Raw genomic sequence first — 14329 nt, forward strand, 5'->3', positions numbered from 1 at the left:
ACACACACACACACACACACACACACACACACGGCCCATGTCCACAGTGCACAGTCCAGGGCTAGGGGTCTTCTGAGTCCAGCAAGAGCACACGTCCCAGTGTCAGGGTGGCAGTTGGAGTTCTGGAAGAGGGGGGGCAGGCGGAGGAGCAGGGGAGGAATGGAAAGGATGAAGAGGGAGGAGAGGGAGACAGGGGAGGGAGGAGAGGAACGACTGAAGGGGGTCACTGCTTCTTGGCACAGGTGTGCAGCGTGCACTCCTCCTGTTCCTCCATCTCCGGGCAGGGGGTGCCTGCGTTAGCGGGCCGCAACAGGATGTAGCGCGTGCGGTGGCGGAGCCCTCCCCTGGAGCAGGGGCCCAGACACAGGCCCCAGGACGACCACAGAGACACCTCACAGTCCAGGGGGGTCTCTGGAGAGGAGGAGGGGTGGGGAGAGGGGAGGGTCAGAGAGAGAGGAAGGAGAGAGAGAGAGGGGGAGGGAGAGAGGGAGAGAGAGAGAGAATGGGAGTACTGTGTGTGTGTGTGCGTGATTACCTGAAAAGCGCTGAGGGCTGATGGAGTTTGGTAAAATGTGATTGGACAAGGGAGTTTGACGGCCAGACGAGCGGACCTGTCGGGTGATTCGTACGGAAGCTATGGGCGGGAGCTCGGTCAGTCTGGGGTAGTAGAATGAGTTGGCGGGGTGGTTGGGCATCTGGGAGGTAATCTAGAGGAGAAACAAAAACAAAGATCAATAAACCTAGCAAGTTGAATGGTATTGCAATGTTGCGCATTGTATTATATCGCACATTACTGTTGTCAAAGCAGAAACGCTTGTGGCTGATAATCGTGAGCAATGTGTGTGTGGCAGGAAGGGAACGTTCCGAACTCTGTCAACGCGTCTGATTGGGCGAGAGAACATGTGGAGCAGTCCTTTACCCTGCCTGATAGAGGCCAGGCATGCCCAGCTAGCAGCGCAAGGCTGACCCCGATGAGCGCCGGGAATGCTAGCCTGCCAGGCCCCCTGCGCTCCACCCCTGTTCGGAGAACAGCCTTCACACACCGCAGAAACCTGAGCCGCCGGGTCACATACCTGGGGTGCGCTTGACGAAGTATGCCCAGTACAACCAAAACAATGAAACGCTCCCAGATGTGCTAATTGTGATATAAATCAAACGTCCATCAACTACAGCCTTTTTCCAGTGAACTTTTTTCCCTCCATCACAGTGGTGTTCGGAACAAAAGCATTGTGGCACGGAGCGTGTGGGGGGGCAGAGGCTTGGGGGGGAGGGGGGGCATGGAAGGGGGGGGTCACCTGAGTGATGTTCTCAGGGGGGCTGGTGGGAAAATTGGGGGACGAGAAAGTGAAGCCGCTGTCCGTTCCGGCGTCAAAGGGATGGAGGTCAAGGGTCACTTCCTGTTTCCACTGGCCGTCTTCACACAGGTTGAAGCTGTCAACTCCTACGAACCAATCAGGGCTGGGGATCACCTTCACCATCAGAGAGAGCTGAACAAGGAAGGGAGGGATGGAGGGAAAGAGAGAGATGTGAGATAGAATGTGAATGAAAGAGACCATGAGAGAGACCACGTCATGCAGTTTCAGAAGAGCACCGTCTGCTGAGAATACAGACCAAAGACTTTCTCTCACACACACACACACACACACACTCTGTGGCTTTAGAAGCCTTGGTTGTGTAATAGTCGGCACTCAAAATGCAATGAAGTGTGTCTGCGTGAGTGTGTATTTGTGTGTGTGTTTGTGTGTGTGTTTCCTGTGTGGGGGCTGTGCACCGATGTGATGGATGTTTCTTGAGAGTTGATGACCTCATACAGGAAGCACCCAGGGGGTCACAGTACACCGGGGTGGTGGATGCCAAGACAATAACAGTAATGCTGCTCTACTACTGGTCTCTGGACTTGGTTGAGCAGAGGCTGGGGCAGAGGCTGGGGCAGAGGCTGGGGCAGAGGCTGGGGCAGAGGCTGGGGCAGAGGCTGTGCCTCACATCCCAGCCCTGAGGTTTATCTCCTCTCCTCCTTCCATTTGAGTCTCCACCTTTGATGTTCCCAGAACCTCCCTCCTGCTCTTCCTTCTGTCATCCCTCTCTCTTCTCCTCGTACTCAGCCTTCTCTCATCCCTCTCTCTCCTCCTCCTACTCTTCCTTCTCTCAGGATTTTGCTTTCCAGGAATCCCTTCTGTTTTAATCATTTTAATCAGTGAAGATGGAGCATCTTTCCACTCTGAGCATCCTCTCTTCCCTCTCTTCCCTCTCTTCTCCTCTCTTCTCCTCTCTTCTCCTCTCTTCTCTTCTCCTCTCCCCACCTCTCCTCTCTTTTACCCACCTCTCATTTCTTAATCTTTCCATTCTCCTCTCCTTTAAGACCCCCCCCCCCCACACACACACACACACAACCACAAACATCCCATCCAGTCCAATGCTGTCAGGGCCAGAGTTTCAGCAGCAGAACGGTGTGATCCCGACCCGCTTCCTGAGCTGGTGGGAGCGGTGGCAGCCAGCAGCCAGAAGCTCCAGTGTTTGTTGTTGTCTGTCTGGTTCACGTTACACGCTGAGCAGAAAGAGAGAAGGGCTTTCACGAATATGAAGAACGGAAAAATGTGTTTGGCGGTTTTTGGGGCATTGCGTATGTGTTTGTCTTTGGAAGTATGTGGAAAAGAAAGAAATGTGTGTGTGGGGATTGTGGGGTCGGGATGGAGGGGTTCTGTGTGTGTGTGTACTGAATGTGTTTCATATTCATTCTGTCATTGGCACGCTCCACACAAGCTCTCCTTCTTCCAGCAGAGGAGGACCTATAAACACACTCCGACACGCCTCACCTCCGACACGCCTCACCTCCGACACGCCTCACCTCTGACACGCCTCACCTCCGACACGCCTCACCTCCGACACGCTCACCTCCGACACGCCTCACCTCCGACACGCCTCACCTCCGACACGCCTCACCTCCGACACGCCTCACCTCTGACACGCCTCACTTCCGACACGCCTCCGACACGCCTCACCTCCGACACGCATCACCTCCGACATCACACTGAGCTTAGCACTGCCAGACAGACCCCACCCCCCTTGACCCCCCCTCCCTCGACCCCCCCTCCCTCGATCCCCCCCTCCCTCGAGCCCCCCCTGCCTTGACCCCCCCTGCCTTGACCCCCACTGACTGCATCTCTGGTGGAGAGGCAAGGGGGTGGGAGGTGCAGCCAGTGGAATTACCAATAAAGTAATGTAGGTCACCAGCAGCAATATTCTGACACACCTCTATTTCCAAACATCCAGGAACTACCCCCCCATTCCTCCCTCCCCTCCCTCCTCCCTCCCCTCCCTCCTCCCTCCTCCCCTCACTCCTCCCCTCACTCCTCCCTCCTCCCCTCACTCCTTCACTCGTCGACTGTCTGAAAAGAAAAACAAACACACAGGAGCAGAAGCAGACTGCCCCCCAGCCCCAGCCTCAACTCTCAGCCCCAGCCTCAACTCTCAGCCCCAGCCTCAACTCTCAAACCCAGCCTCAACTCTCAGCCCCAGCCTCAACTCTCAGCCCCAGCCTCAACTCTCAACCCCAGCCTCAACTCTCAACCCCAGCCTCAACTCTCAGCCCCAGCCTCAACTCTCAACCCCAGCCTCAACTCTCAGCCCCAGCCTCAACTCTCTGCCCCAGCCTCAACTCTCAGACCCAGCCTCACCTTTCAGCCACACGTCCTGCTCAAGCCTCTGCCCCAGTCTCAGCACCAAATCTCATCTCAAGCCCACCCCCACTTCCAGCCCCACTTCCATCCCCAGCCCCCATCCCCAGAGTTCAGAGGGGGAGGCAGCAGACACAGTCCAGACCGCAGGACGGATGTGGTGGTTTGTGGCTGGAGGGCGGGGGTGGGGATGGGGGCTAAACTTAGCCAGACTGGCTGCTGGAAAGGAGGTTCTGGTCGTGAAGGATGGAGACGTCAACGAGGGAGTCTGGAGTAGTGCAGGTCAGGACTGAGCTCACAAGTGTGTGTGTGTGTGTGTGTGTGTGAGTCATTCCTACCAGCGGGCTGCGTGGCTGCAGCAGCAGTTCAGTAGAGCTGTGCCCGATGCCATTAGCGATGCCCGCTGTCCGGTACATGGCGCCCACCGCCCTTCTCTTCCTGGCGTCGCGCGCTCCCTTCACCACCTCCACCGTCACCCCCACCTCAGCAAAGCTCTGCACTCCCGGGCTCGCCAGCGCCCCCTCCTGCCACAGGCGGAACTGCCTGTTGTGGGTGACCGCTGGAGAGAGACGAAGGAGGAAGCTGTGTTTTTAACAGGCAGGGTGCCCTTGGTTCTTGAGGCACCGTGAGGCCTAAAGAACAGTCTCAACAGTGTCAGCTGTGAGTGGAAAAAAAAACTTATGTGATTCATGTCCTGATCTGTAGTCAGCTGTGCTGTAGCCCTCCCCTCATCTTTCCTCTTAATAACATCACAGCAACTGAACTGAGACCAGAACTTACAGGGGTAGAAGCGGGTTAGCCAATGACAGGCTCTGCCCTACCTCACCTTGTACCAAGAGCTGCAAACACACACACACACAAACGCTCAGCTCACTCTACCACACTTCACACACTATCCAGTTTCTCCTAAACCACCATGGCTTCCCTGATTGTGTTTCCTGACGGTGCTCTGGAAGTGACTGGGTCTGGTGACAGGCCTGGGCCTGGTAACTGATGTTTACTTTGTGAGTCCAGAAAATTCAAAAAGCTGATATCTGAAACCTCCTCTTCACTTGTGACAAACTAGGCTGGTCCCCCATAATCCCCACCACTCTGAGGCAAGGGGCCTAACTGACCCCACCACACCCTGAAAATCTTCATCATTATCCTCAAATAGGCCCGGGGGCAGGAGAAAGAGAGAGAGCTAAATCGAAGGGAGGGGGGAGGGACCTGTAGGGTACCGCCCTGCATCATCTGGTAACATTTAGCCCCCCCCCACCCGACTCTCTCTCCCTGCTTTCCTCGTTAATGTGGCCCTGTACCCTGTGTGTTGCTGTGTATGCCGCTGTTACCATGTGGGTGTGGGTGTATGTGTGTATGGTCAATAGGCTGTGATCGTCCATCTAGCCTACCATCCTTCCATCTCTCCCTCCATCCCTCCCTTGCTCGTTCAGGGCCTCACCTATCAATTTGGACCACTGTGCGGGTGGCCTAAAGAGGGGGTACTGTTTGGGGAAGGTCTGGGTGCTCCAGTGACCAGAGAACACCAGGATGTAGGAGGCGGGCCCTTGCGCAGAGCATTCGGAGCTGCTTATTGGTTGGATGGGGCCAGCGTAGGAGAGAGTCAGCTTCAACAGGACCACCAGCAGCTGCTGCAGCCAACCACAACACAGGAACTCTGATGACATCATCTGTAGGGGACACAGCAAGGAAGGAAAGAGTGGCCTGAAGTCATCGGTGGGTTTATAGTGTGTGTGTGTGTGAATAACTTCTGTCTGAAAAGCTGCTCTAAAATAAGCTGTTATGCCCGCAGAGGATCCACCTAAAGCCTGTCTGACCTCATTGACGGACCATCCACACACCCCTGCAGACTCATGAGTGTGTGTGTTTCGTTATGTGATTTTTTGTGTGCAGTCTCACTGCACAAGTATGTGTTTATGCAGTGAATGCATTTAAGGCGGGATCATATGAAAATACACATATATGTGCGTGTGGGTGTGTGTGTGTTCGTGTGTGTGTGTGCCACTGTACTGCAGGGCTTAGCAGGGTTTACGATGCTGTGGGAGAGACTGTAAATCAGAGACACACTGACTGTCACACACTGGCTCTCCTCTCTTTTCCTCTCCTCTCCTCTCCTCTCCTCTCCTCTCCTCTCCTCTCCTCTCCTCTCCTCTCCTCTCCTCTCCTCTCCTCTCCTCTCCTCTCCTCTCCTCTCCTCTCCCCTCCCCTCCCCTCCCCTCCCCTCCCTTCCTCTCCCCTCCCCCTTCTCTCCTCTACTCTTCCCTTGTTGTAGCCCTTCCTAACCCTTCCATGCCCCCTGCCCTACCCTGCCCTGCCCTGCCCCCACCCTGCTCTATATCTGCTGCAGTGATTTACAGAACTGTTTATGTGGTAGAATTAAAATAACAGAACAACAGCATGGCAAGGCTATTTTCAGTGTGTGTGTGTGGATGTGTGCGTGTGTTTGTGTGTAGACAGCATGGTGTGTGTGTGTGTGTGGATGTGTGTGTGTGTGTTTGTGTGTAGACAGCATGGTTTCCGCTTTGCACTGTGATCGAATAGACTATGACTACCACATTAGCCTCCTTCCTCCTTTTTAGCTCATGCACACACACACACACACAGGGTGAACCCTGCAGAAAGGTCAAAGCAGAGCTGGGTGTACAGAAGTGTGAATGATTTGCCTCTGTTTTGTATTTGTGCTGATGGGCTGTGATGGGTAGTAGTAGTGTCAGTGTTACTGAATAATCCAAATCAAGTCCACCCCAAGTGTGTGACGTGGTGACATGACTGAGCAGCAGATCCAGGCTAGCGATGTTTTGCTGATCATTGTTGAACTCTGGTTTCTAGATGCTGACGAGTTCTCACAGTAAACACATGGGGGGGGAGGAGGCTATATTAGAACAGGAACGCTGGGTGTAAACCTCAGGGACAATGCCTGGTGGTATGTGAGGGATATGTGTGTGTGTGTGTGTGTGTGTGTGAATCCTGTGGCTGCTTGGGATATCAGCTATAAGGTGTCAGGGCGTCAAGGGAGTCAGATGGCTGAGTGGTTAGGGAATCGGGCTAGTAATCAGAAGGTTGCTAGTTCGATTCCCGGCTATGCCAACCAACTATGTTGTGTCCTTGGGCAAGGCACTTCACCCTACTTGCCTCGGGGGAATGTCCCTGTACTTACTGTAAGTCTCTCTGGATAAGAGCGTCTGCTAAATAACTAAATGTAAATGTGTCCTTTAGATAAGTCCGTCATGCTACAATTTCCCTTTCACTACACACACACACGCATGCACACACACAGGCAGACAGACACACAAACACACACGCAGCAGTTTTGGGAGACTATAAAACACGATGTGGAGCAGAGCCAAGCAAAAGGACTGATCCTACACTGTAGAATTACAACACACACATACGGGGCTGATACACACTCACACACACACTCACACAAACACACAGGCATCACAAAAGGAGGCCAGGACATTCTCTCCACGTCCAACTGCATTCTGAGGGTTAGCCACAATGATGACAGAGCAGACAGTCGTTACCAGACAGAGAGACAGAGAGACAGAGAGACGCATGGAGATGAGTGCTGTCTGGTTTGGACAGCAGCATGTGCTGAATCATTCACTAGAGACCGGATTGTTCTTTCTCATAAACCTGAAGAAGGTAGAGACTGTGACAGCTCTCTTGGTTAGCAATTCATTCAAACCAAAACACACATGCAGGCATTGCACCTACACAGGCACACACAGATACATATGCACAGCAGTAATGCAAGACACACACACACACACACACACACACACAGAGCAAGAGAAAAACTGTGACATAGTGCCTCTTACCTGGTCTCAGAATAACTCTACAACTGCCCACTTTGACTCTCCTCTACTCTTCTCTTCTCTTTTTCACCTTTCGTTTCCTTCTTGATTCTTCTTTCTCTTAGCCTCTGTCACAGGTTGTATTCCTTTCTTTCTCTCTTACCTTTTCTCTGCAGCTGCAGTAAGAGAAGAGGACCAGACTGTCTTATCTCTGTTCTCACTCTCCACATCTCCCTCATAATCCCTAATATTACCCTCCTCTACCCGCTCTCTCTCTCCCTCTCTCTGGTTTTCCCTCCCCCTCTCCTTCTCATCTCCCCCCACCTCTCCTTGTAGGGAGCAGGCACAGCCCCTTTCCCCCCCTCTTTACCTCTCCCTTTCTCTTTCTTTCTCTCTCTCTCTCTCTCTCTCTCTCTCTCTCTCTCTCTCTCTCTCTCTCTCTCTCTCTCTCTCTCCCTCTCCCCCTCTCTCTCTCTCTCTCTCTCTCTCTCTCTTGCAGTGTAAACTCAGTAACCCTTGCTTATATTGCAGTTAACTAGTTTCATTTGGCTCATTCTGCTTGTGTTTCTATATCGCCTGTGCTGCGGGACTGTTTAAACCAGCCGGTCAGTCTGAACCAGTCTACCAGTAATGGTTCTGCTCTCAGGCTGCACATGTGGAGAGATTCACTCTCTCGCTGGTCGACCCTGCTTAGGTGAGCGGAGTGTGTGTGTGTGTTCCCCACAGCTGCTACACACATGGACTAGCAGGGAGGTATCTAGTTCCACACTGATCGATGTGTCTTAGCTCACCATGAATAGATCTGTACGTGTGTGTGTGCGTGTGTGCATGTGTGTGTGTGTTCCTCTCTGTCGTCTGATGATGACTGCCCCAAATTGTTTCGGAGATCTCTAGTAAAACACAGCAGTGACGCATTCACTGGAGCCTGCCGACCTCCCCCCCCACACACACACACACAAGATTAAAAAGAAGTGTTGCTCTGGACCTTATCCAATAGATGTGTCATCTAAATACCTCCGCAAAGCCTCTGGCTATACTGTAGTCTGTGTGTGTGTGTGTGGGTGCGTGTCTGAGAGGTGGGGGTGTAGGGTCAATGTTAGGTTACACAGCCAGAGTTGATCCCATGGCTCAGACACCCCAGAGAGGGTCACACTGCCCCTGAGAGCCAGACAGACGTCCCTCCCCTCCCGTCTCCCAGGCTCACTGTTATCTCTCCGTATCCTACGCTCCTTTCAACCGGCCTTCTCCGTCTCCCTCCTCTCTCCCGCGGTGGCAGCAGTAGGTGGAGGGGGAAACACAGATTTATACCAAAGATTCATGACAGATGGACCTTCTCGTGGATAACACACACACACACACACCAGTCCACTCACTCACACACACACACACACACACAAGTCCACTCACTCTCAGACACACACTTATCGGAATATGGCGTCACCCCTGGCCTGTTATCCTTATTCATCTGTGAGTGCGCACATCCACAACACAACTGGGCGCGTGCACACACTCACACACACTCACAACCAGGCACCACTCATGATGAAATACCAATCCCATGTGCCAAGTCCACCCAGGCAGAGAAAGAAGGAGAGGGGACAGAGGGAGGAGAAAGAGATGCAAAGGAAGAGAGTGAAGGAGTGTGAGAGACAGTGGGGACCGAGAGAGATGGAAGGAAGAGAGAAAAGAGAGACCGAGGAGAAGAGAAAACCCTGGACAACCAAAGCTGGAGCTTGTTTTGTTTTTTTCGATCACAGACACGCAGTCGAGGGTGGCAGGGGGGTCTGGTCTGCACCAGGGGGGGGGGGGGGCGAAGAGAGGCAGGGCAGGGGCAGGTAAGCTAGGGGAAGAGAGAAGGTTAGGAGGATAACAAAATAATCTTCCCCCTATAGCAGAAGGGAGGACTCTTCCCACCATCAAACAGAGGTGTGTTTCCCCGCTCCATCAGCCTGCTCATGAACACCCTCCTCCCCACTGAGAAGTGACTGGATGCAGCCTCTCTCCCAGGCCAACACTGGGACTAATATTTACAGGAGGACGACACCAGCGGTAAATATTTGTCCCCCAACCTTTAGGTTGCTACGGCTTTTCTTGTTGGGAGGGACAGTGGAGGTAGTCTACACTCCTACACCTTCCGATGCCATGGTTACTGGCAACAGCACTTCCTGTTTTTGGGAAACACCACAGTAGGCCAGAACCACCTCTCTGTCTCATGTGGTCCCTGATATACTGGTCCTCTTCCATCGCTCCTTTGTGGAGAGTATTTTAACTTTTTGTTCCATTGCCTGGTAGTTTTCAGGGGGAGTGAATAATAAAAACAATCTTTGTAAGATAGTCAATATGTCCAGTAAGGTGGTGCAGGCCTCGGTTATTTCAAAAAGCTGTCCCACTCCACCTGAGACCTATGTCCAAGCGCTATTGCATTTGTAGGTCTGTGAGTACTTTAATTAAAGCACTGTTGTTAGCTTCTTAGCTGTTTGATGATTTCTGTGTGGCACATGATGAATTGCAGCAAGGACGGCGAAACATCTGTCTCTGAACACGCTGGTGTGTTGTGTCCTGTCAGACCTGCTTGGTAAACACAGCAGCCGTGGGCAGCGCAGGGCCTGGAGCCCACAACCTTCTGCTCTTTAACTCGGGGGTCTTGACCCAGCGTTTGGGAAACTGGCACCATAAAAGCTTTTACAGGTTGGCCAGTGATTCTCTCGTATCCCCCAGACCTCTTCCATGGCTCTGGGGACTCTTCCCTCCCCTCCTATCCCTGCTCCTCTTCTCTTCCTCCCGCTTTTCTGGCTAAAACAAACAACCATCCAAGTAAATACCGGTGAAGAACAGCATGTGGTCTGACAGTGGGAATGTGTGTGTGTGTCCGACGCAAAGTTGCACAACCGTGAGCGACACGGAGATCATAGATGTGTGAAATAGAACTGTTACAGTGCTGTTATCTCTCTCACAGACACACACACAGGCAGTTATGCAACCCGCTATTTCTCTCATGTTAGAACACTCCCTAGCAGATGCAGGGTCCAGCAGGAGAGACGAGGCCAGCCGAGTCCTTCTACCAGTGACAAAGCCAGCAGTAACTGGAGCCTGACTGGGCTGGAGTCTAAACTAGGATCTAGGGCCAGCTGTAGTGACCATCAAAGCTCACAGTAATCTTATGCAACTGGATATGCCATTTCCTACCGCAAGACTTCAGTCTCACCTGCCTGAAGTGAATCGAGATGGTCTTTCGACGGAGGATCATCATGGAGAGATGAAAACGGTCTCGACGGAGGATCATCATGGAGAGATGAAAACGGTCTCCATGGCGATCTCTCACAGGACTGGGGTTAAGATTAGAAGATTTGCAACAAGAGACTAACCGATCCAGCAGAATAAGCCAACCGGAACATACAATCTGCATACAGTACGTGTTAGCGTCTGGGCCAGCTGTCTGTTAGCTAGCTACATACATGTGGTAGCAATCTTGGGGTTGGCAACTCCCTTCCATCTCCTCCTCTTCCCCATGGGTCTAAGACTGAACCCCCCACCTGGCCTGCCCCCTCATAAAGAATGTGTGTGTGAGGCTTCAGTGTGTGTGTGTGTGTGTGTGTGCATGATGCTGCAGAGTGTGTGTGTGCTCTACCTGGCACTGGATCACCCCTTGGCCCATATAAATCCAGTCAAACTCAGGTCATAAACAGGCCTTTCTGGTGCAGAGCTCCATAAAGCTGCTCCCAGCCCCAGGCTGCTCCTCACAGCAGGGGGCAAGCAGGCATCACACTGGGGCAGCGTGTACAGTACCGCCGTCCTCATCAGCTCTCACACACAAACCAGCTTCTCACTGTCTCAGCAAACCTCTCGCTCTCTCACACACATTTTCTCAATCTCAAAACGACATTGATAAACTGAAGGAGAGGGAAGGAGGGGGAAGGGGGAGAGGAGGAGACAGGAAAGACAGCAAGGGTAATTTTTTCGGATTTTATTTAAAATACGGTGTGGAGTTTACCATCGGAAGTTACCATCACAAACATGATTGTTTCTAATAAAAAAGTAAACAAAACAGAAATAAAGCTTAAGAGCCTAGTTACAGGAGATTTTTTTCTTTTTAGGGGTTTTTGCAGTCTGGTGAAATTAAACTAGTAATCCACAACAAGTGAGTGAAAGACAAAAAAAAAAACAAAAAACAAAACAAAAGATAACTTGTTCACATGTTGTAAAAATACATTTCCCAATTTCAACCTTCCACACAGTCCATTTAAAACATTCATTCGTTCATTCATCCGTTGTTAGATGGTTAGATGTCAGTGCCATAAGGGGAAACAACAAGAGAAAAGAGATGAAACCAGACAGAACTCACGGCGGAACAGAGCGACGGGCGGTTCTAGAACTCTGGAGGCTGTTCTACATTCTGAGGGTGGAACACCAGAAAGAACGAGAGAGATAGAGAGAGAGAGAGAGGGAGAGACTGCAGGAGGATATGTGTGCATTGGAACCCTGAGAGAGAAAAGTGACCAGTTCTGTCCATTGTTTACCGTTCTTTGACAGACCACACCAGTGTCCACCGAGGGGGCCCCAGGGAGGGCTTGAGGACCCTTCACCCCCAGGAGGGGGGGGGGGGGGGAACATTCTCACACTCCAGAGTGAAATATCAGATGAGCCATCTTCAGCAGTCAGGCCTCAGCCAGGCTGCGTAGCTGGGTTCAGAGAGGGCCAGCCATCTAGTCCTTCACAGCAACGCCGTGGTTGGTTAGGTTCAGAAGAGTCAAGCAATCACAGAGAGATCAGACAGTCACACGTCTCTCTCTGTGTGATCTCTACAGCGCTGACGTCATCCCGCAAGAAACAGCTCCAGAACCAGATGGCATGAGACCTGCTGAGCTGTGATTGGCTGGCCGAGTGAGGGGGTCAAGCCCTGCCCCTTGAACTGGGTGTGGTTCGTCTCCTAACATACCTTTGTTAAATACACAGATTAAATACCAAGGAGCGTCTGAGGTGCGTTTGGTTTAGCTTACAAGGGCATGCACTTCAGGCACCACATTGGTGTCTGCGCTTGGGTAAACCGAATCAAGTGCGCCTAAAAGTATCGGTTCTGGGTATGCAGCGTTCCACGCGCTATGGTCAACTGGGTTAAGGCAGTGAGCGTTTCCATGGCAACTCTACAGCTAGTTTACAGAGGGGAGTGGGGTTAAGGCAGAGAGGGGGAGGGAGTAAGGTTGCTGGGGGAGGGGTTAAGGTTGCTGGGGGAGGGGTTACGGTAGAGGGGGAGGGATTAATGTTTTCTGGGGGAGGGGTTACGGTAAAGGGGGAGGGGTTAGGAGGAGTGACTACTCCATGGCAGGGAGGGGAAGAAGAAAAATAAAGAGAACAAGTTTACAAAAGTTTCAAGAGGGGATAAAGGGGGGATTTTTTTTTTCTTCTCTGAAATGTTTCAGTACAACATGTTGAACACAGAGCAACGATCGATACAGATGAAAACTCAAGCTGAATTAAGGGTTTTCATGACAACACAATGTAGTGCACTGCTGAACTGAAGAAGAAAATTAAAACAAGACAGCGAGCCGAAATGATGCGGTCATCATCATCGCCAACGTCAGGTTAAAAGATCACTAGTATGAGACTCATCCACGCTGAAGGGATTCCTTTAGAAAATATATACTCATCACATGACCGGGAGTCCAAGGTTCGTGAACACGGACTCCCCCCATGTCACTCATAGACTCTTAGGAGAGGAACTGTACAGCACGCGGAACGGACCAATCACAACTTGGCAACTGGGGCAAGAGCACTGGGATAGGGGCAACCACAAGATGAAACAAAAATCTTTTCGCCAATAGCATTTCTCCTGGCGGGATGACCTGCCGTGAACACGGAGGGGGGAGGGGCCAGACACACCGCACTGTCGTCCTCCCCCACCCTGGCCTGCAGCCTCACACACCCTGAGGTCAAAGGTCAGAGTTGAACCTCAGGCAAGCATTGTGCTCCTTATTCACAGAAATATTACCTAGAGAGAGAGAGAGAGAGAACGAGAGAGAGAGAGAGCGAGGAGGAGAGAAAGGCGAGAGGAGAGGAAGGAGAGAGGAGAGAGTACTTGTTCAGAAGCCTGAGGCTGGACTGTGGAGGAGAGACGGTAGAAAGATGACGTGAACTCGTCTGGTTTACGGGGTGTTCCTTTCATCCTTGCTACAATTTACACAACCCCTTCTGCTCAGGACCAGCAGAGAAGTCTCTAGAAAGTCTGTACACAGAAGAAAAGGGTCTGAAAGTACATTCAATATCTGTTACTGAGGTACTAGAATGCTGTTCCCTTGACAATGGTGACGGCGGTTAAGAGTTAGGGATGACTCCTCTGGAAAGACTGAAAACAGCTGGGGGGGGGGGGTTGGGGTGTCCCTACACACCCTCTTCAAAAGACTCGCTCCCCTGGTTTATTAAAGGGAATGCTGCCTGGATCCCTTCCTCTGAAAGGGATGCCTGAATCCGTTAGCTTAACCGGGAGGTGGATCCATGCTGGTAGGGAAAGCTGGAGGGGAGGGGAGGAGGGTCAGGGGAGGAGGGTCAGGGGAGGGTCAGGGGTGACCGGTATGGTGGCAGGGGACATAAATCTACCCTTCATCACCCAAGCCTTGTTCTCCTTAAGAGTCAGCAGTGTGTGGGTGTGTGTGTGCGACAGAGCACAAACACCACCCCGTGTTCCATCTCCATGGTGACACGGTTCACAGAGGTCGCAGACGAGCTGGACACAGGCGGAGTGTTCAGGTGGCTCCCCCTGCTGGTGAGACAGACACACCGCGCATCAAACTGCTTCTGCAAGCTCAACTCAATTTAGACTGTGTGTGTGTGTGCGTGCGGTCACATGTAGTGACTGAAAAGCAA

The 14329-nt window shown here is 52.1% G+C and overlaps 1 protein-coding gene across 1 annotated transcript; it reads right to left on the bottom strand.

Moving 5' to 3' along the window:
* Positions 1 to 40: 40 nt before the first annotated feature.
* Positions 41 to 7618, bottom strand: spon2a (spondin 2a, extracellular matrix protein). The gene is made up of 6 exons (XM_067248056.1): positions 7496 to 7618; positions 5116 to 5344; positions 4013 to 4233; positions 1296 to 1487; positions 536 to 707; positions 41 to 411 (listed from the first exon to the last, which is right to left on the bottom strand). Exons 2-6 carry the CDS (start codon positions 5342 to 5344, stop codon positions 224 to 226), a joined length of 1002 nt encoding a protein of 333 aa, XP_067104157.1. The 5' UTR covers positions 7496 to 7618; the 3' UTR covers positions 41 to 223.
* Positions 7619 to 14329: the final 6711 nt, after the last annotated feature.

This window comes from Osmerus mordax, chromosome 12 (assembly GCF_038355195.1).
Source record: "Osmerus mordax isolate fOsmMor3 chromosome 12, fOsmMor3.pri, whole genome shotgun sequence".
Classification (NCBI taxonomy): Eukaryota; Metazoa; Chordata; class Actinopteri; order Osmeriformes; family Osmeridae; genus Osmerus; species Osmerus mordax.